Source organism: Ursus arctos, unplaced genomic scaffold, assembly GCF_023065955.2.
Source record: "Ursus arctos isolate Adak ecotype North America unplaced genomic scaffold, UrsArc2.0 scaffold_31, whole genome shotgun sequence".
Classification (NCBI taxonomy): Eukaryota; Metazoa; Chordata; class Mammalia; order Carnivora; family Ursidae; genus Ursus; species Ursus arctos.
The window spans coordinates 28,707,965-28,732,778 of record NW_026622997.1 but is presented as its reverse complement, the minus strand read 5'-3'; the positions used below and the strand labels follow the sequence as shown (position 1 = coordinate 28,732,778).

General features: G+C 45.9%; 1 protein-coding gene across 3 annotated transcripts; it reads left to right on the top strand.

The window, feature by feature from the left end:
- Window positions 1-24: 24 nt before the first annotated feature.
- On the top strand, window positions 25-23,282 carry VPS52 (VPS52 subunit of GARP complex). 3 transcript variants are annotated; one of them, XM_026482648.4, is made up of 20 exons: window positions 25-363; window positions 1,214-1,298; window positions 1,447-1,499; window positions 1,684-1,759; window positions 1,949-2,016; window positions 2,320-2,495; window positions 2,884-3,034; window positions 3,319-3,419; window positions 3,535-3,667; window positions 3,809-3,866; window positions 4,216-4,349; window positions 4,819-4,974; window positions 5,443-5,561; window positions 5,960-6,083; window positions 6,371-6,466; window positions 6,582-6,689; window positions 6,911-6,976; window positions 16,554-16,665; window positions 16,868-16,986; window positions 17,186-17,866. In XM_026482648.4, the coding sequence occupies exons 1-20, from the start codon at window positions 274-276 to the stop codon at window positions 17,330-17,332; spliced, it is 2,172 nt and encodes a 723-aa protein (XP_026338433.1). In that variant the 5' UTR covers window positions 25-273; the 3' UTR covers window positions 17,333-17,866. The 3 variants fall into 3 exon arrangements, with proteins under 3 accessions (XP_026338433.1, XP_026338435.1, XP_026338434.1); XM_026482650.4 differs by having other exon boundaries at window positions 17,143-17,866; XM_026482649.4 differs by lacking the exon at window positions 17,186-17,866 and adding an exon at window positions 19,567-23,282 and having other exon boundaries at window positions 43-363.
- Window positions 23,283-24,814: the final 1,532 nt, after the last annotated feature.

Below are 24,814 nucleotides of genomic sequence, written 5' to 3'. Positions count from 1 at the left end.
TCGCTACAACTTCCGGTACGGTCTCTCTATACAGTTCGTAAAGTTCTTGGGAGGGAGAGCAGCAAAGGTTCCGGGGTGAGATTGTGCTTAAGGCGTCCAATTCCCGTTTGCAATTGGGTGAAGTTAAGCTGAAAGGGGAAGGCTGGAGTCAAACAACTTAATTCAAATATCTGGGAACGGTTTCGCGCTCTGCAAGACCCTCTAGGATTTGTTGGTCCACCCCAGGGACGGACTCACAGCGACTGACAGCTGCCGGAAGTGAGGCTGCGCGGAATGGCCGCTGCTGCGACCATGGCGGCTGCTGCCCGAGAGCTGATGTTGCGAGCCGGGACCTCAGATATGGAGGAGGAGGAGGGCCCGCTGGTGAGAACGCGGGACTATTTCTCTTGCGGAGTCTTGTCCGGTGGTCTTCGCGTCAGAAAGGCCTGGGCTGGGTTCAGGCGCAGGGGTGGGGGCGCGGCTGCTACCGGTGATGCTACCTGTGTGGCTTTCCATATCCCTCCTTGGGATCGGGCCTGAGTCTGAGAGGGAATCAGAACGGCCGACAGTCAGGTTCCAGGGGAAGAATTTCAATTAACTTCCAGATTGTGTGGCAGAATAGAGAAGCAATGTTGTGTTAAAGTTAAGAACGTGGGTTATAATCAGATTGCCTGGGTTTCGATTCCACCTTCGTCTCTTGCACGCTGTGTGTCTTTGGGCAAGTTGGCCAACTCTCTGTGTCATACTTTCCACACTATAAAGTGAAGGAAATAGTAAGACTTAACCATATAGGTTGTTGGTTAGGATTAGATGAATGAGTGTATGAAAGATGGCACCTGGCACGCAGGTAAACACTGTTAGCAGACATTTCTAGAAGGGCTGGTGATCCCCACAGGGATTGTGATAGAACACCTAAGATAGCAGGAGCCTGGGTATCCTACATTCAACTGTAAGTTCTGCTCTATTCTCTGCAACCCCTGATTTTCCTCATTGGGACACCTGTGCTCTCTTGGTGGCTTGCAAGTCCCTTTGTCATATTCCCTACCCAGAAGCCCCAAGTACTAGATTGGGTAGTGTGAGACTCTTGGAATTTTTTGATTCAGTACCTGTGGCTCCCAGTAAAAGCCCAGTCTGTCCCCACCTTCCCCCACCCCTGAAGGTTTGCGGATTATCCCATTATATTTGTTCTCGCAGTCTCTTTCTTGTCCTTTCCCATTAACTTTTCCCTCTCCAGGGGGGTGGTCCTGGGCTTCAGGAGCCATTACAACTTGGAGAATTGGACATCTCCTCTGATGAATTCATCCTGGATGAAGTGGATGGTAAGTGATGGCATGAGGTGGATGCAGACTGCTTATGATTAGAGAGGCATGGGGGCTGGAAGTAATAAGGCAGGGATTGGTGTACAGATGTTCATTTGCGGGAGAGGGCGCTGTGGAGCGGGACCTTATGATAAACTTCTATTTCCAGTTCACATTCAGGCAAATCTGGAGGATGAGTTAGTAAAGGAAGCTCTTAAAACGGTGAGGCTTTCTGCTCTACTGATCTGCCCCTCCACTTACCCTCCCCTCAAAGAAGAAAAAAAAAGAAACAGTCTCTCACTCTTACAGTATTACCCCAGTATCTCACCCGTAGTCCTTTGTTATTCTGTCCCGGTGTCTCTTCACTGTGACTTTCTGCTAACCTGTCATGTTTATGTTCTCCCAGGGTGTGGATCTCCGTCACTATTCAAAGCAGGTTGAGCTGGAGCTACAGCAGATTGAGCAGAAATCCATCCGGGATTGTATCCTCCAGTAGAGAAAAAGGGTGATGTTATTAAAATAGGGATTTTGTGGAGCATGGTGCAGGCAGCCCAGCGGGGGCTGACATCTTTTCTCTGAGGTTTCTGTCATCACAGGGAAAAATTGGAGTGGTCCTGCAGGTCTGAGAATCTCCAACTTTATAGTGAGGCCCCTTGACTTTTGTGGGTCAGATATCCAAGAGAGTGAGAACATAGCGTCTCTACACAACCAGATCACAGCCTGTGATGCTGTTCTTGAGGTTAGTAACCATGACCTGTGACCTCTAATAACCCTGGACCAGACCATGGTCTCTGGTGTCATTCTTTAGGTCATCAGCCTCAGGTGGGGATAGTTAGATTCACTTTCAGGAAGACCTCAACAGCCTTTTTTTGTTGTTACTGCATACTAATGTTATTTGCCAGTGACCTTTGGGCTACCTCTTACCTCATCACCTGCTACCCTCATGGACTGATACTGAAGACTTTACCAGTAGACGTAGATGGGCCATTTGTCCCCTGCCAGCCCTGTGGTGCTCCAGCAACATCTTCTGTCCTACCCCCAGCGCATGGAGCAGATGTTGGGAGCTTTTCAGAGTGACCTCAGCTCTATCAGCTCTGAGATCCGGACACTGCAGGAACAGTCAGGAGCCATGAACATTCGGCTTCGAAACCGCCAAGCAGTTCGGGGAAAACTTGGGGAACTTGTCGATGGTCTGATAGTGCCCTCTGCTCTGATCACGTGAGTTGCTAGTTAGAAGAGTCACAATGTCTGTAGCAGGTAGATGGGCTAGGGGGACTTCTCCCTGCTTAACCACATGGGTTTCCAGCTTCAGGTCATCAAGTGCCTTCCAGAAACTGATGGGTGGGTTGACAATTCAACCTTGATGCATGCTTTAGGCATCCAATATTAGGAATTATCCAGGGTCAGGCATTTAGTTGGGGGTTCAGGGCTTATGGGCGTGGGGCAGAGGGGAGGTTCAGGAACAGAAAACTTTGTACATATATCCTGACTACATGATTTAGCATAAGAAGGGAGAGGCAACAGGCTGGATGTAAGGGATATGGTTTGGGGTCTAGCGATGTCCAGGTCTCCCTCCTAACCCCTTCCACCTGCCCCTGCTACCCAGGGCAATTCTGGAGGCACCAGTGACAGAGCCCAGGTTCCTGGAGCAGCTGCAAGAGCTGGATGCCAAGGCAGCTGCAGTCCGAGAGCAGGAGGCTAGAGGGACGGCGGCCTGTGCCGATGTCAGAGGCATCCTCGACCGGCTCCGGGTCAAGGTGAGGGGTGGGGACAATACCCCAGAGATTACTAGAACCAGCATCCCGGACACAACCTGGGTTTCCCTGGCAGTGTTCACTGTAGCCTGTCCCCAAGAACTTCACCCTGCCTTTACCTGGCAGAGCTCATCTTCATGTCTCTGGGTTCCCCTGAAAATTTTCAGAAATACTGAAGAGATACTCTCCACTCTCCATCTTCCTATATTTAACATGTGGCACTTCCCCCACTGTTTCTCAGTCATAAGGTTGCAGCTTCATGCCTTGTATCTGGTCCCCCTGTCTAGGCGGTGACAAAGATCCGAGAGTTCATCCTTCAGAAGATTTATTCCTTCAGAAAACCAATGACCAACTATCAGATCCCCCAGACGGCCCTGCTGAAGTACAGGTCACTGCCTGAAGGAGGGGCTCGGGATGACCTCTGAGCTGTCGAGCCGCCCAGTGTAGTAGTGTCTGCTTTCTTGGGGGAGGCGGGGAGACTGACTTGTCCCTGGCCCCCCCAGGTTCTTCTATCAGTTTCTGCTAGGCAATGAACGAGCAACAGCAAAGGAGATCAGGGATGAGTATGTGGAAACACTGAGCAAGATCTACCTGTCTTACTATCGCTCTTACCTGGGGCGGCTCATGAAGGTGCAGGTGAGGCCAAAGAGAGAGCATTCCTAGGCACGTGGGCTGGGAAGAGGGACCACCCCTGGGCGAGGCCAGACAGTGTGAAAAAACTTTTTATCACACCATGGGAAGAGATGGTTACCAGTTCTCTTTTCTCTTTTTTCCTAGTATGAGGAAGTCGCTGAGAAGGATGATCTAATGGGTGTAGAAGATACAGCAAAGAAAGATATCCTAGAGCTGAGGAACCCACCTGCTAGTCCTTGACAGTGAGGGTGCCTCAAAGACACTGCTTTTTGCCTTTTTCTCTGGGACCAAAACCTTTGAGAATGTGATACAGGCTACAGCCCCCTGCCCAGAAAAAAGCACATGTCTTTTTGACAGTTTTGCGTATGATGTCAGGGAGAGTAGAAGCTCTCCTAAGCCCATTCCCAGGTGTCAGGGGGAGTGGGGCCCTGGTACTGGGAAGGAGGGACATCTAGGGCTGTGTCTGGCTGCCTGGAGTCCCTGAAGGTACTGACCCTCTGAGTCTGTCACAGTTGTGATCTTATTGTTTTCCCTGACTCTGGACCCTTCACGATTCTTTTCGAAGCCATCCCTCCGCAGCAGGAACACCATCTTCACCCTGGGGACCCGTGGTTCTGTCATCTCCCCCACTGAACTGGAGGCCCCCATCCTGGTGCCCCACACCGCCCAGCGGGGAGAACAGAGGGTAGGAGAAGGAACAAGAGTTGGTCATGAGGGAATGCCAAGCGTGGGTGGGGGAAGCCAGATCTCTGGGCAAAGCTTCCCACCCTCCAGTCCCCTGTAGCAATCCCCTTAGAACTGGGAGTGGGCTTTCTTGGGTCTCCCAAGTGTTCTGAGATGTGAAGAGGGTTGAGACCATTGACTTCAGGGCATATAGAGGGAGAGACTGGCTGAGGGGAATGTCATAAGGCAGGTTGTGGAGGTGGGTGGCATAGTAAGAGCAGGTGGGGGTGGGTTCTTCTCTTGTGCCCCTTGTCCCCCTCCCCCTTTCAGTACCCATTCAGGATGCTCCTTCATAGCCTGTACTTGGGTTAGATGGGAAGGGCCTCCTGAGCTCTCATTACCCAGGCTCATTGATTTTTCCAGCAATATCTATGGGAGTCAGTGTTGGGGTCCTTCCCTTCCATCCCTCTTATTCACCTCTCCCATCCTAGTATCCATTCGAGGCCCTCTTCCGCAGCCAGCACTACGCTCTCCTAGACAATTCCTGCCGTGAATATCTTTTCATCTGTGAATTCTTTGTTGTGTCTGGCTCGGCTGCACACGACCTCTTCCATGCTGTCATGGGTCGCACGCTCGGCATGACCCTGGTAAGATCCCCAGCTCCTGTGCTCTTGGATCCCTTTGTTCTCAGTCCTCTGCAGCACCATAGTGGGGTCATAGCTCTGGTGGTACTGAAACCAGGACCCCCTCATTCTAAAATGTCTAAGCTTTGTACTCAGAGAGCATATGAAACCCTCAAAGCTTGGGGTCCCTGAGGCTACCCCTACTATTGACCCACATCCAGCTAGTAGCATCTGAAAACTAAGGGCCCCCAAAATGGTGCTCAGCCCTGACTTCTGCTATGTTGGGCTTGTGAGCATAGATCCTTATGGGTAAGGCAGCAGGACCACCTTAGTGGCCAGTGGACAAGGAAGGAGGGTGCATTTCCTGAGAGCTCACTCCCTTCCCTCCCAGTGCTGCATCCCCAGGGGAGCACATGCATTTGTCCATAGCCACTGGGAATGACAGAGTAGTGTACATCCTTTTCCAATGCTCTGTTTGTCCCTGAATCATAGAAACACCTGGAATCCTATCTCACGGACTGCTATGATGCCATCGCTGTTTTTCTCTGTATCCACATTGTCCTCCGGTTCCGCAACATTGCAGCGAAGAGGGATGTTCCTGCCCTGGACAGGTCGCTGAGCTCTGGTCCTTGATGCCCCACTGACCTTGAACCCTTGGTCTTACATGACGCTGCCCTGACCTTTGGGCTGCTACTGACCCGACACCCTGACTCTTAACTCCTGTTCATCTGCCTGGGGACAGTACTGCTTTCTGACTCACCTTTCTTACCAGTCCTGCCTCCACCAGCCTGTTAATTCGGTTCCCCCACAGAAACCCGACTCCCATCCCCCCACATTTCTTTTTGGCCTTTTAAGTTTTTATTTTAATTCCAGTTAACATACAGTGTTCTGTTAGTTTCAGGTGTATGATACAGTGATTCAGCAGTTCTATGTGTCACCCAGTGCTCATCATGACCCCCCCCCCCCCCATTTCTCGCCAGCTGATCTCTGATTCTGCTTAAGCCTGCAGGTACTGGGAGCAGGTTCTTGCCTTGCTGTGGCCACGATTTGAGCTGATCCTGGAGATGAATGTCCAGAGTGTCCGAAGCACTGACCCTCAGCGCCTTGGGGGGCTGGATACTCGGCCCCACTATGTGAGAGAGGGCAAGGGTAACCAAGGGGTTCCTGAAAGGCAGGGCTCTTAGCTTCACTGTGGGGTTTGGCCACGTTGCCAGTTGTGTGTGGGCCTGGCTGGATAGGGGGGCACACTGTGTGCGGAAGGCAGTCTGGGAGTATGTGTGAACTCAGGGTGAATCAGGCACCGTTGGTTAGAGGGCTTGGGGGTGGGAGTCACAGAAGTTGATTGGCTAGGTCCTAGGGTCTTGGGAGGTTGTGTTGGTTGGGCCAGGGGCTGGTGTGATTTTCTTCCCCTTTCCCCCAGATCACACGCCGATATGCAGAGTTCTCATCTGCGCTTGTCAGCATCAACCAGACAATTCCCAATGAACGGACAATGCAGCTGCTGGGACAGCTACAGGTGAGGGTGGACGGGAGAGACTTCCCGGCGACTGGGCTGCCACGGTGGCCTGGAGTGTGAAGAGGGCCGTGTGCTCCTGCCTCCTCGTGTCACCTCTTCCTTCTGGCTTTTCCAGGTGGAAGTGGAGAATTTTGTCCTCCGAGTGGCAGCCGAGTTCTCCTCAAGGAAGGAGCAGCTTGTGTTTCTGATCAACAACTATGACATGATGCTGGGCGTGCTGATGGTACAGACACCGCGTCTCCCTTCCTCCCTACCCAGAGTTTGGCTTCCCCCACTGCTCTGGGTGCTCTGGGAGGACAGAGATGATGTTGTCTTGTTCCGTGTATTATTCTTGGTGTCTGGCCCATTGCCTGGCCAAGCACAGTAAATGTGGAAGGAAGGGGATATCCTGAAGTGAAGGACTGCTTCTCCCCACATTTGAGGTTTCCATATGTCTTCTCTTAGGAGCGGGCTGCAGATGACAGCAAGGAGGTTGAGAGTTTCCAGCAGCTGCTCAATGCTCGGACACAGGTAGGGGGGTGAGGAAGAGGAGAGGGACAGTCTTGTATGCTACTTTCAGTTCTGTGTGTGTGTGTGTGTGTGTGTGTGTGTAGGGAGTGGCAGTTAAGGGGCTTCAGGCACACAGAATTGGAACTCTTGGTCTATTTTATTTTCTTTTGTGTTTTTTTAACGATACACATGTCCCTGAACCCCCCACATACCTTGGGGATAACCAGCATCAATGAATTCTTCCTCACCCCATTTCCTTGCTAGTCACGATTTTAAGTCTCTCCTTGACCTAAATATTGTGTTTATCATGCTTTTGCTTTTAAAAATACAGCTTTAAGTATGACAAAACAATGATTACTTAGTTTTATTTATTCACTTCTAAAATTTTTATTATTTATTTATTTACTTTTTTAAAGTAGTCTCCATGTCCAACATGGGGCTGGAACTCACGACCCCGAGACCAAGAGTCGCAGGCTCTATCCACTGAGCCAGCCAGGCGCCCCCATTTAGTTTTATTTTTTAATGACATAAAAACAATCACAGGATTTTTTCATGCATAATTTTTCCAGCATTGTCGTATTATGACATATGGCTGCAGCTTATTCTTTTTCACTTTATATAATTTCTTTCTTTCTTTTTTAATACTTCATTTTTTTAAAGATTTTATTTATTTATTTGACACAGAGAGAGGCAGAGAGAGAGGGAACACAAGCCAGGGGGTGTAGGAGAGGGAGAAGCAGGCTTCCCGCTGAGCAGGGAGCCCAATGCGGGGCTCAATCCCAGAACCCTGGGATCATGACCTGAGCCGAAGGCAGACACTTAACGACTGAGCCACCCAGGCACCCCTCACTTTATATAATTTCATGTTGTGTTAATATAATGTATTCTGCAGATGGACATTTGGATTATTTCTAGCTTTTTGCTACTGTGACAATTGTTTTGTGAACAATTAGTCTTTTAGTGCATGTAGATGGAGAAAAGTTTTTTATTTCTTTTTGATTTTTAAGAGTTTTTTCATATGTTCTGTTTATGAAGCCAGTCTTTTGATTATGTAAGTTGCAGATATCTTTCAGTGCTTTATCTTTTTATTTATTTTTTATTTTTATTTTTTTATGTTGTTTTATGGTGGACAAATTCTTAATTTTAATATGATTGACTTTACTGATCTTTTCTTGATTTTTCTGTCTCATGTAAGAAATCTCATATTATCCCAAGGTCAGAAAAATATACTACATTTTTTTCTTAATGTTATAAAATTTTGCTTTTTTATGTCTAAGCTCTAAATTTACCTGGAATTGTTTTTATGTATGATATGAGGTAGGAATCTAATATTTTATATATAGATAATAATGGGCACAGAACCATTTATCGAAAATCACTTTCTTTCTCCATTTGATCTGCATTGTGCCTCTGTCACATAGAAAATTATAAAGATGTATGTCTTGCCTCTATTCTATTCCATTGATCAATTTGTCTAACCTGCAGTGGAGTTTTAATTATTATGCTTTATAATTATGTAAATTCCACCTTTTTCAGGAGTATCTTCTTATTGGCCTCTTGATTTTTTATATAAATTGTATTGTCAGCTTGTAAGTTTTCACATTGAAAAAACTTTAAGGATTTTGATTGAAATCGCGTTGATCAATTTGGATCGATTTGGAAGAATTGATGGTTTTTGATATTGAAACTTATTGTCCATGACCATGTGCTTCCCATTTTTTAAGATATTTTATAATGCCTTTTGATAACCTTTTATAATTTTCAGCACAAAGACATTGCAAATCTTTGTCAGAGTTATTCCTAGGTAGGTGTAATATGCAGATTTCATCCTCCTAGGAGTAAATAAATCCTCTCTAATCCTTTGCCTCTAATTTCTTACATCTTTGATCTCCTACTGTTCTGGCTAGGATCTCTTTGCCAATGTTGAGCAATTGAATAGAAGGGTAATAGTGAGAACCCCTATCCTGTTCCTGATTTTAAAGGGAATGCTTTCATCATTTCCCCATTAGGAGCAATGCTGTTGTGAGTGTTTTTGTAGATGCCTTTTATCTGGTTAAGAAAATTCTTCGCAATCCCTAGTGTGCTAGGAGTTGTTACTGTAGTTATTCTTATTAGGAATAAATCCATATTTATTTAGGAATAATTACGAGGAGTACTAGGAATTACTAGGAATAATTACTGCTTTTTTTCTTTCTAATTGTTCAGACTTTCTGATCTATTCTTTTGGAATTTGTCCTTTAAATAAACTGTTGATACTTAAATATTATCATTTTAGAAAGAAATTTTCTTCTTGTTTGAACTGCTGATAGAAATGCTATTGGTTTTTGTATATAAAACATAACACCTCCTTAACTTACTATTTCTAATAACATTTCTGGAGATTATGTGTGTGATTCTATGTAGGCATGAGAATTTTAGTTCTAACTTTCTAGTTCTTAAGTCTTTAATTTCTTATGTCTTTATTTTCTTACTGTACTGGCTGATACCTCCAGCACAAAGTGGAATAGTTGAGTGGAAGTGATGATAGTGAGAACCCTTATCTTTTCCTAATTTTAAAAGGAATTCCTTTGTCATTTCCCCGTAAGAGTAATATTGCTGTTTTATAGCTACTCTTTCTCAGTTTAAGAAAATTTTTTATAGTCTTGTTTTATAGGCTTTTTATAGATACCCTTTCTCAAGTTAAGAAAATTCTTTTCAGCCCCTAGTATGCCAAGTTATTATTATTACTATTTTTCATTACATATCAGTAATTCATTTTTTTAAATTCAAGTATAATTTAACATACAGTGTTATATTAGTTTCAGGTGTACAATATGATGATTCAACAATTGTATACATTTCTCAGTGCTCAAGATAAGCGTACTCTTAATCCCCTTTATCTATTTCACCCATCCCCCACCTACCTGCTTGGGCAGCCACCAGTTTGTTCTCTGTATTTAAGAGTCTGATTTTTGGTTTGTCTCTTGTTTTACTTTGTTTTGTTTCTTAAATCCCACATATGAGTGAAATCATATGGTATTTGTCTTTCTCTGGCTTACTTTTTTCACTTATTATACCTTCTAGATTCAGCATGTCATTGCAATGTCAAGATTTCACTTATTTTTTATGGCTAATATTCCATTGTATATACATACCACATTTTTGTTCATCTATCGATGGACACTTTGGTTGTTTCCATATCTTGGCTATTGTAAATAAGGCTGCAATAAACATAGGGGTGCCTATGTCTTTTCAAATTAGTGTTTTTGTCTTCTTTGGGTAAATACCCAGTAGTAGAATTACTGAATCATATGGTGATTCTATTTTTAATTTTTTGAGGAACCTCCATACTATTTTCCACAGCGGCTGCACCAGCTTGCATTCCCACCAACAGTGCATGAGGGCTCCTTTTTCTCCACATCCTCACCAACAGTTGTATTCAGTTCCTAGTATGCCAAGAGTTATTTTTTATTAAAATCATTGAATTTTTGATTAAGAATGTGTGCTTTTTCAGCAGTGGTTGAGGTAATTATTTGATTTTTGTTCTTTATCAATTTTATGGTTTATAACATTTGTAGATTTTAGAATAAACCATTCTGGATTTGGTCTAATTCATTTAGAATTTTTGCTTCTTTGTGCATAGGTTTTATTGGCCGTTGATTTTCTTTTCTTGTAGTACCCTTGCGTGATTTTGGTACCAAAGTCATGCTGGATTTGTAGAAGGAGGTGGAAAGGAAGTATACCTTCTTTGTTTTTTATTCTGAAAGACTTAAGATTAAAATGATCTCTTCCTTGAAAGGTTTCATAGAACTTGCCAGCAAAAGCATCCTTGGAGATTTAAAACAATGGAATTCCCTCAGATTACTGCTTTTATTGAATTCTGCAGGTTTGAATATGTAGCATTTTTAAAATAATTCAGTTCGAAAATAATAAAAATAAAATAATTCAGGTCTAAGAATTTGTATATTTCACTTATTTTTTCTTTGATCCATGAGATTTTTTTGGAGTGTTCTAAAATTTCTAAAAGTAGTTTTCTTATTTATCTTTTTGTTATTAATGTCTAATTTAATTGCATTGTGGATGGAGAACGTAGTTTTTTGGTGCTGATTTTTGGAAATTTGTTTAGATTCACTTGTGGCCTAGTTACGTGATCAACTTTTGTAAATGTTCCATGTGTGTTTGAGAAGAATGTGTATTCTTTAATTGCTAAGTGTGGAATTCCTAGCCTTTTAATTGTATTGTTCATATTATCTATATCTCTACTGATTATTTTTGTGTGTGCTTAACTTATCAATAGTTGAGAGATATGTTTTGAAATTTATAGATTTGTCACTTTTTCACTGCAGTTCTATCAACATTTCCTTTATATAGTTTCAGCTTATTTTATCTGAATTCCTAAAAGGTTAGAATCGTTAGCTCTTACTGGTGACTTGAAGTATTTGTAATGATATAATGACCCACTTTAGCCCTAATAATTTTGTCTTAAAGCCTGTTATGTCTGATACTAACAGAGCTCTGTCAGCTTTAGTTTGGTTAATATTTGCCTGTTAATTTATCTCCATTCTTCCTCTTTCAGACTTTTTATGTTTTCACATTTTAACTCTTTTATAAATAGTGTATAGCTGGAATTTTTTAAAAATTGTGTTATGTGCCTTTTAATTTGTGATTTAATCTGTTTGTTTTTATGATGATTAATGTTACATTTGGACTTTTTTCTACCATCTTTAGTTTTTGTTTTCTTTTTAAGATTTACGTATTTATTTTGAGAGAGAGAGAGAGTGAGAGTGCACAAGCAGGAGGGGCAGAGGGAGAAGGAGAGAGAATCTCAAGCAGACTCCACGCTGAGCGTGGAGCTGGCTGCAGGGCTTGATCTTAACCACCCAGAGATCACGACCTGAGCCAGAACCAAGAGGCGGATGCTTAACCAACCGTGCCACCCAGGCGCCCCTACTGTCTTTAGTTTTCTGCTTGTCCTGTGTGTGTTGTAGTTTTTGCCTTTGTTTTTCTTACTACGTGTTTTTTTCTGACTGTTTGGATTTCGTATTCCTTTCTTTTCGAATTTGTCCTTTAACTTCTTCTTTGCATGTTTCTCTTAACATTTAAACTTAATATTTAACTGCTCTCCCAAACAATATGTAGACTTTAAAACATTGAAAATACTTTAATGCTCCAGTCGTTCCTCCGCCTTCTGCCTTCCATGCTAATTATTGACCAGTATTTTATTTCTGTTTTCCTTTTTTTTCCTTACGATTTTATTTATTTATTTGAAAAAGAGAGGAAACATGAGCAGGGGAGGGGAGGAGGATGTAGGGAGCGGGAGAATCAGACTCTAGGCTGAGCAAGGAGCCTGACATGGGGCTTGATCCCAGGAACCTGGGATCATGACCTGAGCCAAAGGCAGACCCTTAACCAACTGAGTCACCCAGGCGCCCTTCTGTTCTACTTTTAATTATTGCCATTTTATAGTGACAACATTTATCTGGATTTCCATGCATGTTTCCCAGTTCACTATTCCTTTTTAAAATTCAAATTATCTTTTTGGGGTCATTTTTCTTCTTCATGAAGTAAATCCTACAGAAATATTTCTGTGAAAGTTTGTTGGTAGTAAACCTCATTTTTGTTTTTATATAAATGCCTTTATCTTTGTTAGAAAAAGATAGTTTTGTTGGCTTACTGTCAAATTCTAAGTTTTTTTTCTCTCAACATTTAGAAGATGATTTTCCACTGTTACCTTATTGCTGCGGAGATGCCTGCTGTTGTTCTAAACGGCAGTCTGTTCCTTCTGACTGCTCTTAAATATCCCTTTTTTCTTTGGTATAGTGAAGTTTTACCACAATATGTTTGGATGTGGGTTTCTCTTTATCTTGTTTGGTATCTTGCATTTCTTGGGTCTTTGAATTTATCTTTTTCATTAATTTGGGAAAATTCACAGCTGTATCTTTTTTTTTTTAAGATTTTATCTATTAATTTGAGAGATAGAGCAAGACAGCGCAAGCAGGGGGAGGGGCAGAGGGAGAGAGAGAAGCAGGCTCCCCACTGAGCAGGGAGCCTGATGTGGGGCTCGATGTGGGTCTTGATCCCAGGACCCTGAGATCATGACCTGAGGGAATGGCAGTTCTGCCTTCAGAACTGCAATTCTCTTAAACCGGTGGACTCTGCTGAGAGCAACCGAGGTGCTATGAGATTTGCCCAGGTGGGGAGCCAGCTGGCATCAGTGCTCTCAGACCTTTTTGGTGGGCTGCTTCTTGATACGGTGTGGGAAAAATTGCTAGCCAAAGCCCAGTGCACTCTTTCCCTCTGGCCGGCTCCTCAGCTCTCAGAACATTCTTTTTTTATTTTTATTTTTCCTGAACATTCTCTCTTACTTGTTAGCGTAAAGAAAGCTTCCAAGTCTAGACCACTGCTGTCCAATAGAAATACAATATGTGCCACAAATAGGAGCCACTTAAGTAATTTTAAATTTTCTAGTAGCTGCCTTTCAGACAGTAAAAAGAAATAGATGGGATGAACTTAATATATTTTATTTAACCTGCTATATTCAAAATATCATTACTTCAACATGTAGCCAATAAAAAGTTGGTAATTATTTATTTACATTTTTTCCCGTATGAAGTCTTTGAAGTTTGGCATGTATTGTATACTTACAGCACATTTCAGTTATGACTAAGCCATTTCAAGTGATTGATAGCTACATGTGAGTCATGGCTACTGCGTTAGGACAGCTCATCTCTCTTAGCTGAACTGCCCTTTGGGGTATACTCCTTGTGCCCCCCGTGTTATATTGTTAAGAGTGGGTTATTGCCTTCGGGCAACTGGAATAGGTTGAATTTGGCTAATCTCTGTTCAAAATGACATTACAAGTGAAGATCCCTCAATTATAGAAAGATCCATTCTTGGGAATGTCTCCCCAGTCTCATATTAATTACCTGACATTCTTCAGTGGATATAAGTGGGTGTTTTGTGGGAAGAGTGGAAAAAAATTTTTTTTAATTTTAAGAGAGAGAGAGAGGGGCGCCTGGGTGGCACAGTGGTTAAGCGTCTGCCTTCGGCTCAGGGCGTGATCCCGGCGTTATGGGATCGAGCCCCACATCAGGCTCCTCCGCTATGAGCCTGCTTCTTCCTCTCCCACTCCCCCTGCTTGTGTTCCCTCTCTCGCTGGCTGTCTCTCTCTCTGTCAAATAAATAAATAAAATCTTTAAAAAAAAAAAAGAGAGAGAGAGAGAGAGAGAAAGTGGGGGTGGGGGGAGGAGCAGAGGGAGAGGGAGAGAGAATTCCAAGCAGGCTCCACGCTGAGCCCCACACAGGGCTCTATCCCATGACCCCAAGATCATGACCTGAGCCAAAATCAAGAGCTGGACGCCTAACCAACTGAGCCACTCAGGCACCCCAAAGATTTTATTTTTAAATGGAAGTAGTTTGTTTTAAAGGTTTCACTTACCAGATCATTCTGTCTAGCTTGGTTTTCTTGTTTTTGTGGGTTCCCCCTCCCACTTTAATTCAGCCCTTCTATTTTTTTAATTTTAATTTTTAAAAGGTTTTATTTTATTTATTTTTTAAGGATTTTATTTATTTATTAGAGAGAGAGGGAGAGAGCTAGCACAAGCAGGGGGAGCAGCAGACGGGGAGAAGCAGGCTCCCTGCTGAGCAAGGAGCCTGATGTAGGGCTCGATCCCAAGACCCTGGGATCATGAACTGAGCCGAAGGCAGCTGCTTAACTGACTGAGCCACCCAGGTGCCCCTAAATATTTTATTTTCAAGCAATCTCTACATCCAGTGTGGGGCTTGAACTCAACCCCAAGATCAAGAGTCGCACGCTCTACCGACTCAGCCAGCCAGGCACTCCAATTTTAACTTTTTATTGTGGGAAATTTCAAATGCACATGCTAATATAGAGCATAGCAAAGTGGACCCCCCAGGTGCCATCCCCCAGGGGTGACACCCCCAGGTACCATCCCAGATCTTCAATCAATAATACTCATAGATAGTTTTATTTCACCTCTGTCAGCACCCATTGCTCATCCTCCCATGCCTGCCCCCCAGTTGTTGTGTTTTTTTTAAAGATTTTATTCATTCATTTGACAGAGAAAGAGAGCACAAGCAGGGGGAGGGGCAGAGGGAGAGAGAAGCAGGCTCCCTGCTGAGCAGGGAGTTGGACGTGGGGCTCAATCCCAGGACCCCGGGATCATGACCTGAGCCGAAGGCAGACACTCAGCCAACTGAGCCACCCAGGCGCCCCATCCCTAGTTATTTGGAATTAAATCTTATACATCATCACTTCATCTGTATCAGGATGTGTTTTAAAAACCACAACATATTATTACACTTTAAAAAAATGATCTTACTTAAAAGAGCTAGTGTTCAGATTTTCCTAGTTATAAATGGTTTTTATGGTTCAAATCAGCCTCCATGGATGGTCCATACATATGTCTCTTATAGAGTGCCCTTCCACCTTTGCTCCCCTCCTCTGCAATTTATCTGTGGAAGAAACTGAGTCATTTGTCATGTAGAATAACGTACAGTCTGGATTTTGCAGATCACATTCCATGGTGTGGCCGAACTGTTTCTTTTTCCCCATAAATGTGTAGTTAGATGAAGAGGCTTGACCAGATTGCAGTTAGGGTTTTTTTTCCCCCGTGGATAATTGAGAGCTAGTGGTGTGTACTTCCATCAGGGGCACGGGATGTCTTCTTGGTCCTTTTATGTCAGTAGCCGTCCGTGATCACTGCCTACTGATTAGATTTCTGTACCTCTCAACGTCTCAAAATTCTCCATCTCCTTGTCTATCTGTGCTGCACCCTAAGTTATTTCTTTAATTATAAATTTCAATTTGTTATTCTTCAGGTATTTCTGATCTGCTGTTTAACCTGTTGACTTTTTAAAATTAAAAACATTTAAAATTTTTAAGTCGTTTCTTAAAAACTTCATTTTGTTTCAAGTCTGTCCATTCCTAATCTTGTTGAGTCGTCATCTTTGTGTCTATATTTTTAATTCTTTGAATGTTTCGTATAGAACGCACAACTGCCGTGTATCTGACAGTCCTGATGTTGGCAGTCTTTGGAGGTCTAAGTCCATTGCTTATTGTCTCCTGCCTCTCATAGTTTCCTTTCTATCTTTGAGATCATTGCTTGGTCTTAATCAGGGGGAGTCGTATGGGCCTAGAATTGGATTGAGGATATTTTTCTGTCAAGAGGATTTGCCTCTGATTTTGCAGTAGCTGAAAGATGCAATCCACCTCTGTCTACATCAGCATCCCTTTGAGGCTCTCACGAGAGCCCCAGGCTCTGCTTCTCCCCTTGAGTCTGGCATCAGGCTCAGTTTCCATGGCTCTTTGCCTTCTGGAAGCCCTGCCTCACCCAGGTGCCCACCCCTCTGGTTCCAGCCTTGATCCCAGTTTCTCATTGCTCTGCTCCCAGCTCAAGTTTAGTTTTCTGGTTTTTGTTTTTAGAAGGGGGAGTCCTTAGAGATTTCCCCCATCTCTTATGAGACCAGTGGTGTCTTCAAGTATGTAATTCGCTCTGGGAGTATTCTGAGGACCTGGTGAGTCATGATGCCAGAAGTGGGGAAATCTGTTGACACCAGGACACTTGACTCTGTGTATGTGTGTTGTCTATTTCTACAGGAATTCATTGAAGAGTTATTGTCTCCCCCTTTTGGGGGTCTGGTGGCATTTGTGAAGGAAGCTGAGGCTTTGATTGAGCGTGGACAGGCTGAGCGACTTCGAGGGGAAGAAGGTATGAAGATGATGTAGTGGTTGGGTCAGTGGTAAGGGGAGTGGAAAAGAAAAATGAGGGGATGCAGATTCCATGGGGCGGGGTAGAATAGGAAAATGGGCTTGGATGCTGAGGAGGGCTGTGCCTTGCGGAGGACTTAGGGGTCAAAGATCACCTCACCAAGTCCTCCTCTGACACCCTCTCTCTTTCCTCCTGCCATTAGCCCGGGTTACTCAGCTGATCCGTGGCTTTGGTAGTTCCTGGAAATCATCAGTGGAGTCTCTGAGTCAGGATGTAATGCGGAGTTTCACCAACTTCAGAAATGGAACCAGTATCATCCAGGTGACTTGCGGCTCCCGGGCTTCACTCCCCCCACAAACCCCCATCACTAGTGGTTTTCCCTGGGCTCAGCATCGCCCAGATGACCCTTGAGCTTCAATTACCAGTATGCCCAAAGTTCTGGATGAGCCCTAGCCTGATTCCTAATGTCGTCTTCAGCACCAGCCCACAGCCTGATCCTTCCATGACTTTCTCTGACCAGGGAGCTTTGACCCAGCTGATCCAGCTCTATCATCGCTTCCACCGGGTGCTCTCTCAGCCCCAGCTCCGAGCTCTCCCTGCCCGGGCTGAGCTCATCAACATTCATCACCTTATGGTGGAGCTCAAGAAGCACAAGCCCAACTTCTGATGTGCCGGACCCCGGGATCCACCGGCCTTCTCTTGGACTTTTGTACCCTGTCCCACACTCTTCTTCACCGGTGGTTTCCTTACCAGTTTTCCACCTGCCTCCCAGGTCCTTGACATGCCTCACCCTGCCTTCATTCTCTGGACCCTGCCTCATCAGGATAAGCTGGCTGCCCTTGTTTTCAGGTTCCCAGGACCACTTCCCCCTGGGCTTCCAAAACAGCCTTTATCATTTTCCCAGTTTCACCACCCCTCACCCCCGCCCCTGCACCCAAGTTCTCTTCCCCCAGTAAAGCTTTCACTGTCCCAGTCTCTGGTTTACTCTACTCTTGTCACCATGTCCTGAGGCACAAAGCCTAAACTCTTGGAATTGGTGGCAAGGCAAGTCATTGATTTTTTTTCTTCCACTCAGTGATTTCTTTTCTGTAGCTTTTTGACCTAAGATCTCAGAAACTTGAACACTAACTAATCCCCTCCTAGCTTGAGAGTTACTCCAAAGCCAGTCTGCAGAAAACAATAAATATTTAATATGACATAACACTCTTCTCCCATCTCCTTCCTCCCTCCTGGGGCCTTCAACTGGCCCCCGTTTCTGCTCCAGGGTCACCTTTCGGCTGTCGCTAGCTCCTGGGCTTACCTTTTCTGGTGGGTGTCCAGAAAGAAGGGGTATGGATAGTGACCTCTGACCTCTGGCTCCTTCAGGCCAAAGAAGGGGACTAGTTCATGAGTAACCAACCTGATGGAGGAAGGTGGCCCCTGGTTTAAATGGCAAATGCCTCAATAAATAAGTAAAACGGTAAATGCTTCAGGGGCTGGAAACATGGCTGTGCAGCCTCAGGCACTGTCCCACAGGCTACCTTGGTTCCCAACACCGGCTTTCCTTGCATCCCTCCCCTCAAGCTGACCCTGGGTCTGCTTCCTCTCCTACAACATCAGCTCTTCTGGTTGTAGCTGGCACAGCCCTTAATGGAGGATTGTAGCCCCCACACCATTGGGGCAGAGGTAGGACAGGTTTGCAGAATGCCTATTTCATCCTTTTCTGTGTTTGACTTGGAGACTTTCTGTTGTACCTATACACCTCGTTTGAACTCAGACTCTAGACCAGAGACACACGGAGGCCCATTTTAGTCTTAAGGGGGAAGGCGCAGGCAGTCCGGAGAAAATGGTAATTTGGGGGTGTTTCCTTCTTCCCTTTGGTCTGAGCATTCCTTCCCAGGTCCTAGAGAGTTACGGATGGAAAATGAATTCTACTCCCTGCTTAGGCCCTCTGGTTGCGGGCCCAGTCGCCGAGGCAGGGAGGGGAGGGGTCCTCAAAGGCGCGCGGTGTTTGCGAAGCGCTGGGTCCGGGACCGCCCCGAGCGAGGGCGGAGGAGAGGAGGTGGGCGCGCCGGGAGGCCGAGTGGGAAAGGTCCTGGTCGGTAGCCTCTCCCGATTGGCTGCCACGGGGTGGGGGCGTGGCGGCAGGGGAGTACTCCCGCTTGCTCCTTCTTTGGGTTCCGCCCACCTCCGAGAGCCGCGCTCTGATTGGAAGCCCGATCTCAGAGCTGCTGCCTCTGCTTTAAGAGCCTCCGCGCCAGAGGTTGAAGAGCGGGGGGGAGGGGGGGAAGGGAATGGATGATTTGGGGGAACTGTGGGCGGCTCCCGATTGGCCCAGACGCCTCAGGGGCAGAATCAGGGCAGTGTCCTTAACTGACCTCACCCGGCGCCACCGCCACTCACTCCCTGCTCTCGGCGTCCTTCCCGTGTCACCCAGCCTGACTCTGCGCCGGACATTCCCTGAGGCCTGCCGCGTGCTGGGTGGTAGTGTGCTGGGCTCCGAGGGCCGCAAGCTCGCCCCGGGAATCCTCTGCCCCTCTGTCTTCCTTTCCCGCTTCTCATTCCTCGCCCACTTGCACCCTCCCCCAGTTCTAGTTTTCAACCCTGGGGGATCCAGTTCTCACATTTGACTGACTCCAGCCTCTGCGTGAGGTGCACGGGAGAAGGTTCGCTCAGGGTTTGCGACTTGGAACAGGGGAGGTGCAGGCTGTTTTGACAAAGAGCAGTTTCCCACAGAAGGGGTCCCCTGATGCTCCGCGAGGGAGACTTCCTCCAAGACAGGCGACTTAATCGAAAGTCAACTAAGGCTACTATGGAAGGAGGGCTGTGCAGGCAGGCACTTTGATTTTGCTACAGGCCACTTCTGTCCATCCCGGGACGCAAATATTCAGACGACCGATAAGCGCGTTCGTTATTTTGCAGGGCTCACTGAGGGGCAGTGTTGGAGTATGAAGAGGCTCTTGTTTAGGGAACCGGAAGGCATTCACCTTTTGTTGTAGCTCACAGTTTTCGGTGACATCGATCTCCCCGGGGATCCGTAAGAACTCTTACCCAACAGTCTCTCAGGACCCGGTGAGACAGAATAGCGCGAAGGGGAGCCGCGATACCCAAATCGACTTCCAGGGGGCAGCATCGACCAGGAGATGGAGTTGTTCCCGACTGCTTCGTCTTGCCGGAGGCCGCTGCGAAGTTTCTCCCACGCGTCCACTTCCATCACGCTGAAACAACTGAAGGACTTTCCCTTCAGCCTACCCCCCCCCTTTTAAAAAGATGTTTTTAGAAGGATTTTTGGGAGAGATTCTATTTTTTTTATTTGAGAGAGAGAGTGCAGGAGGAGCAGGGGAGGAGCAGAGGCCTAGGAAGAGAGAATCTTAAGTAGACTCCACCCCATCCTGCAGCCCAACACGGGGCGGGGTGTCTCCAGATCTGAGCCCAGGTGGGGTTGATGCTTGACTGAACCACCTAGGCGCTCCAAGATTTTATTAATTTTTAAGCCATCTCTTCACCTAAGGTGGGGCCAGACCTACAATTCCGAGACCAAGAGTTGCAGGCTCTACTGACTGAGCCAGCCAGGCGCCCAGCCTAAAAACCCTTTGGCTTAGATGGAACCTTGTGATCTCCAGGCTGAAACGCAACTTCTGGTGAACATCACTGCCCCTCACATTTTTCCAACGCTGCTTACGGATCTCTGTCCTTTAAAGAAATAGCATTTCCCTCTATCTGTCTACCTCTGTACCCTAGGCTTGCCCTGTGTTATTTCTTGCCTGGGCCCTCTGGGAAACACTCACTTAGTGTTTAACAGCTCTGTATCTGCGCAAAATGGGGGTGCCCATCCCAGCATCAATTTCAGGACTATTGAATGAGGACTAAAGAATAAGGGACACCCTCCTTCCTCCTCATCCTATTATTGACCCACCCCCCTCCACTTGAGAAGGGTGGATTTTTGGTTTCAGGAAATCAGTCATAAGGGGAAGCAGGCAACTTAGCTGGATTCCAACATAGGTTTGGGGTAAAGATTCAAGGAAAGAAGGAAAATGCAAGACCAAGAGAAAACTTTGAGGGGGGAGAATAGTTATCTGCTCTCTTCATCCTGGGAATAATGGATACAGCTATTTATGTAACATTTTGGAGTTCCCCGAGTGTTTTCAGATACAGTATTCATTAAACCAAAGCATATTTATTGATCCCCTTCTGTGTTCTATGATAGGCACTGATAGGATTCAGCAGAGACTAAATCAAAGTCCTTGATCTCGTAGAGTAGATCTTTCATCTCACTGAATTCACACACCTACCCTGTGAGGAGGTGTTCTTTCTGTTTCATATGCTTGAATAAGTAAATGAGTGCCAACACCACACAGCCGCTCAGTGGCTTGAACCTTCTCTGCCCACACTCACTCTTGTTCCATGACTCTAGGCAGGAAGTTGTGGGCCTGTGGTGGTAGCTATCTGTAGAGAAATAACAAATTAATTGTAAGAAGTAAGAGTAAATTATTGGAAGGATATTTACAGATGTGAAGGAAAAGCTGAACAGGCAGGCTTTGGAAAAGACAGAAGCCAGGACCGTTCCAGGATCTAGGTAGCAGGCACCAAGGGTCACGAGGCTCACCGGCAGGGAGCAACAAGGTCTCCTGGCCTGGCTTCCTTTCCACTCAGACATTGCTTCCCTTGCAGGGCCCTTAAGCAAGATCCTAAAGGCTCTGTGAATGAGGATCAGGAAAAATTACATTTTATTTTCACTAACCTCAAACTGAAATTTAGCATTTCCTCCAATGAAAAGTGTAGGCAACAAACCACAGCAGAATTGGCAGTACCTGCGACTGTCATCGATAGAAATCATAGATGTTTTTATATCACATCTGCTTCCAGTTGCAGAAATTCAGCAGCTCCTTGAAGGGAGTATGGATAGGTCAGGCCTGGGGCTAGTAGTCAGGAGGTGGGAGATCCCCACATCCACACAGACTTGAGATGTTGTCCTCCCATTTATATCCTAGGATCCTGTGGAATACCTCCCTATAAGGACAGGGCAGGGGATCAGTAGTCCTTGGCCTCTGGTTGGCCTCATTAATAGTCTAGAATAAGTCCTGCAAACTTAGCATCTGTAGTCATTGTCACCAGTTCTTCCCTATAGCCCTGCGCTTGAGCCCCTTGGCAATTGCTTTTGACACTACCTGATTTCTTCCTCATCTCCATTTGTATCCTATTCTTCAGGAAATCTCTGGGTTTCCTGGTTACTCCAAGGTTTGATTAACTGCCCTGAAGCCTTCCCTGGTTCCAAGCTTCTTTTTCCTCCTTTACTTTCTGAAGACTTCTAATCATTTTACCCAGAAGCTGTCACTGTCTCCATTTTTATTTCTAGTTTTCTCTGATTCTTTGCAGCCCCAGGGCCTCATCCAGGACCTGCAGAGAGCAGACACCTAGGCTGAGCTGCTATAATTGTGGTGTGGAAGGTTGCCTTCTTGTGGTCTTTGCACTCCTTTCTTGAGGCATCATATTCTTCCTTCAGCTTGAAACTTTGCAACCTTGACATGAACTTTGCAGCCCATAAGTGCATCTTTATCCGAAAACTTCTGGGGATCCCCTCTTCAAGTAACAGCAAAGCCCATCTCCTTTAAGATCTCCTTGGTTATCTTTGCAAAGGTTGGTATCATTCAGCTCCTTCCAAGGATCTCTCATAATAATGCAGGATTTGGAAAAGTTGTATCAATTCATCCACTGTAATGTCTGGAGGCAAATCAGACATTAAATACATTTGTGTTTCTATCTTCTTCAACGTGAAACCATCTTGATTCTTCCTTTCTCTTATCTCTCCCCTTTAGGGATCAGTGGGTTTGGGGTTTTTCTTTGCAGAAGTTCCTCCGCATTCTAGCATCGATAGCTTTGTACATCTGCAGTAGGGCTGGACTCGCCATCATTGGAGAAGCCGTCATTGGCCTGATGTGTAGCAATATAACCTCCTGTAATCTCAGGGAATGAAGCCTTCACATCCAGATCCCACTTATAGGAAGTATCAGCCAGCTGCTACCTGAAAGAATCCATTTCTTCACTGGGATCTTCTTGGTATTTCCATATAATTCTTGCATCCCTACATGCTCATGAAACTCGTCCTTCCCATCCAAGTGGTTGCCACTTGTGTTTTCCACCTAGCACAAGAGCAGGGTCCAAGTGGGTGAGGGTGCTGCTGCACCAGGCCTGGGAGCCACCACCAAGTGTGTGTGAGGCAACTACCCAGACATTTAACACACGAAGTCATTTAATCCCCACAGCAACCGTGTGAGGTCGGTACTCTTGTCATCTCCATTTTACAGAAGAGAAACAGAGGCCCAGAGAAACCTTGTCCAAGGTTATAGAGAGCTGAAACATAGAGCAAGGCTGGGATTTGAATGTGGTCAGCTCTGCTCTAGAGTCCACATCCCTTTTTTTTTTTTTTTTTAAGTTTATTTATTGGGACACCTGGGTGGCTCGGTTGGTTGAGTGTCTGCCTTCGACTCAGGTCATGATCCCATGGTCCTGGGATTGAGCCCTGTGTCGGGCTCCCTGCTCAGCAGAGGAGTCTGCTTCTCTCTCTCCCTCTGGCCCTCCCCCTGCTTGTGCTCTCTCTCTCTCTCAAATAAATAAATAAAATCTTTTTTTAAAAAAAAGTTTGTGTATTTAATTTTGAGTAATCTCTACACCCAACATGGAGCTCAAACTCATGACCCTGAGATCGAGAGTCACACACCCTTCTAACTGAGCCGGCCAGGCTCCCCTAGAAGCCACACCTTAATCACCACTTTTTACCCCTTCCAAGAGACTAAGTGAAATCCAGTCTGCCTCCTACCCCTGTTTTGATGGTTTAAGTGAAAATGTAAATGCCCTAGCCCACCTACTCTATAGCATTGTTGTCTCCGTGACACTCGGTACTCTGTCCTGACCCAGCCCTTTGCTTGCCCTCATGCCCTCTAATAAACTGCGGACCTCCTCATACCCTTAACTTCTCCTTAGCATGCTCCCTCAGTTCCTGGCTTTAGCTGAAATGTAACTCTCCCCTGGGGGCACTACCTCCTCTGCTGTCTTCTGAAATAAGAGCTGTTTATTTTCTTATAGGTGAGGGTGCTTTCTTTGCTACAGACTGCTGCCTCCAAACTACACTTCCTCCAGTCCCCAGTTTTGTGTTTAAAATAGCCCCCTGCCTCTGTGGCTCGGCCATTCAGCTAAATTACCCTCTCCCTCTTTGCTACCATCCACCACCTGCTGGACCTCCTTACCTCGCTCAGGGCGACAGTGGCACCCAGTAAACTGTGTCTCCCCATCTCATGGTCCACACGGAGGACCCATTCCCCACCTGGCCTCTCAACAACTTGGTGACATCGTCCCAGGACCTTCTGCACTTCCAGCCAGCCACCATTCCCTTTGTCATACCCTGGACTTTGTCATCTGAAGCAGCCTCTCTTCAAAAATCCTTCATTCAATCAGCCTGCCTGGCTCAGCCCCCACCTTTTTTTTTTTTTTTTTAAGATTTTATTTATTTATATGACAGAGAGAGAAACAGCCAGCGAGAGAGGGAACACAAGCAGGGGGAGTGGGAGAGGAAGAAGCAGGCTCCCAGCGGAGGAGCTTGATGTGGGGCTCGATCCCAGGACTCCGGGATCACACCCTGAGCCGGAGGCAGACACTCAGTGACTGAGCCACCCAGGCGCCCCTCAGCCCCCATCTTCTAACCTTCCAGCCATGACCCTGTCTAGCCCCTCGCCACCATGTCTCAGTCTCCTGGTACTTCTAGGTCAATGATACTTCCCTTCTTCCAATACGTCAGCCCCTCCTATCCACTTTTAGCTGCATGGCCCTTCATTTCAACAGCTGTCTTGACAACGTCCCGAACCCCCTCGCCCCTCTATATTTTCACCCTTTGCCCCTATCTGGCAAAGCCCCACTCCTAGTTGAGCCCAGTGATGTGTTTTCTTCAGGATTTTATTCTGATGGCCAAGAAGTGTTGGAGGAAGCTGCACAACCAGGAAATAGTTACCACTCCTTATTTGTGGCCACCAACCCCAGCATTGCTTAGCAACCCAACCACATCGCACTGGTCAATGGCTACTTTAAATTCCCTGATCCTGGGACCTATGAGGCTCCTCTGTCTCACCTCTCTCAGTTGATGATCTCACTTATGTCACATAGGAAACTGAAGCCCTCA

Excerpts from the sequence above, each read along its gene's own strand:
- VPS52 (XM_026482648.4), top strand. The coding sequence starts at position 274 with ATGGCCGCTGCTGCGACCATGGCGGCTGCTGCCCGAGAGCTGATGTTG. Across the intron at positions 4,975-5,442 it reads GCACGCTCGGCATGACCCTG|AAACACCTGGAATCCTATCT; the intron begins GTAAGATCCCCA and ends CCTGAATCATAG. Across the intron at positions 6,690-6,910 it reads TGATGCTGGGCGTGCTGATG|GAGCGGGCTGCAGATGACAG; the intron begins GTACAGACACCG and ends GTCTTCTCTTAG.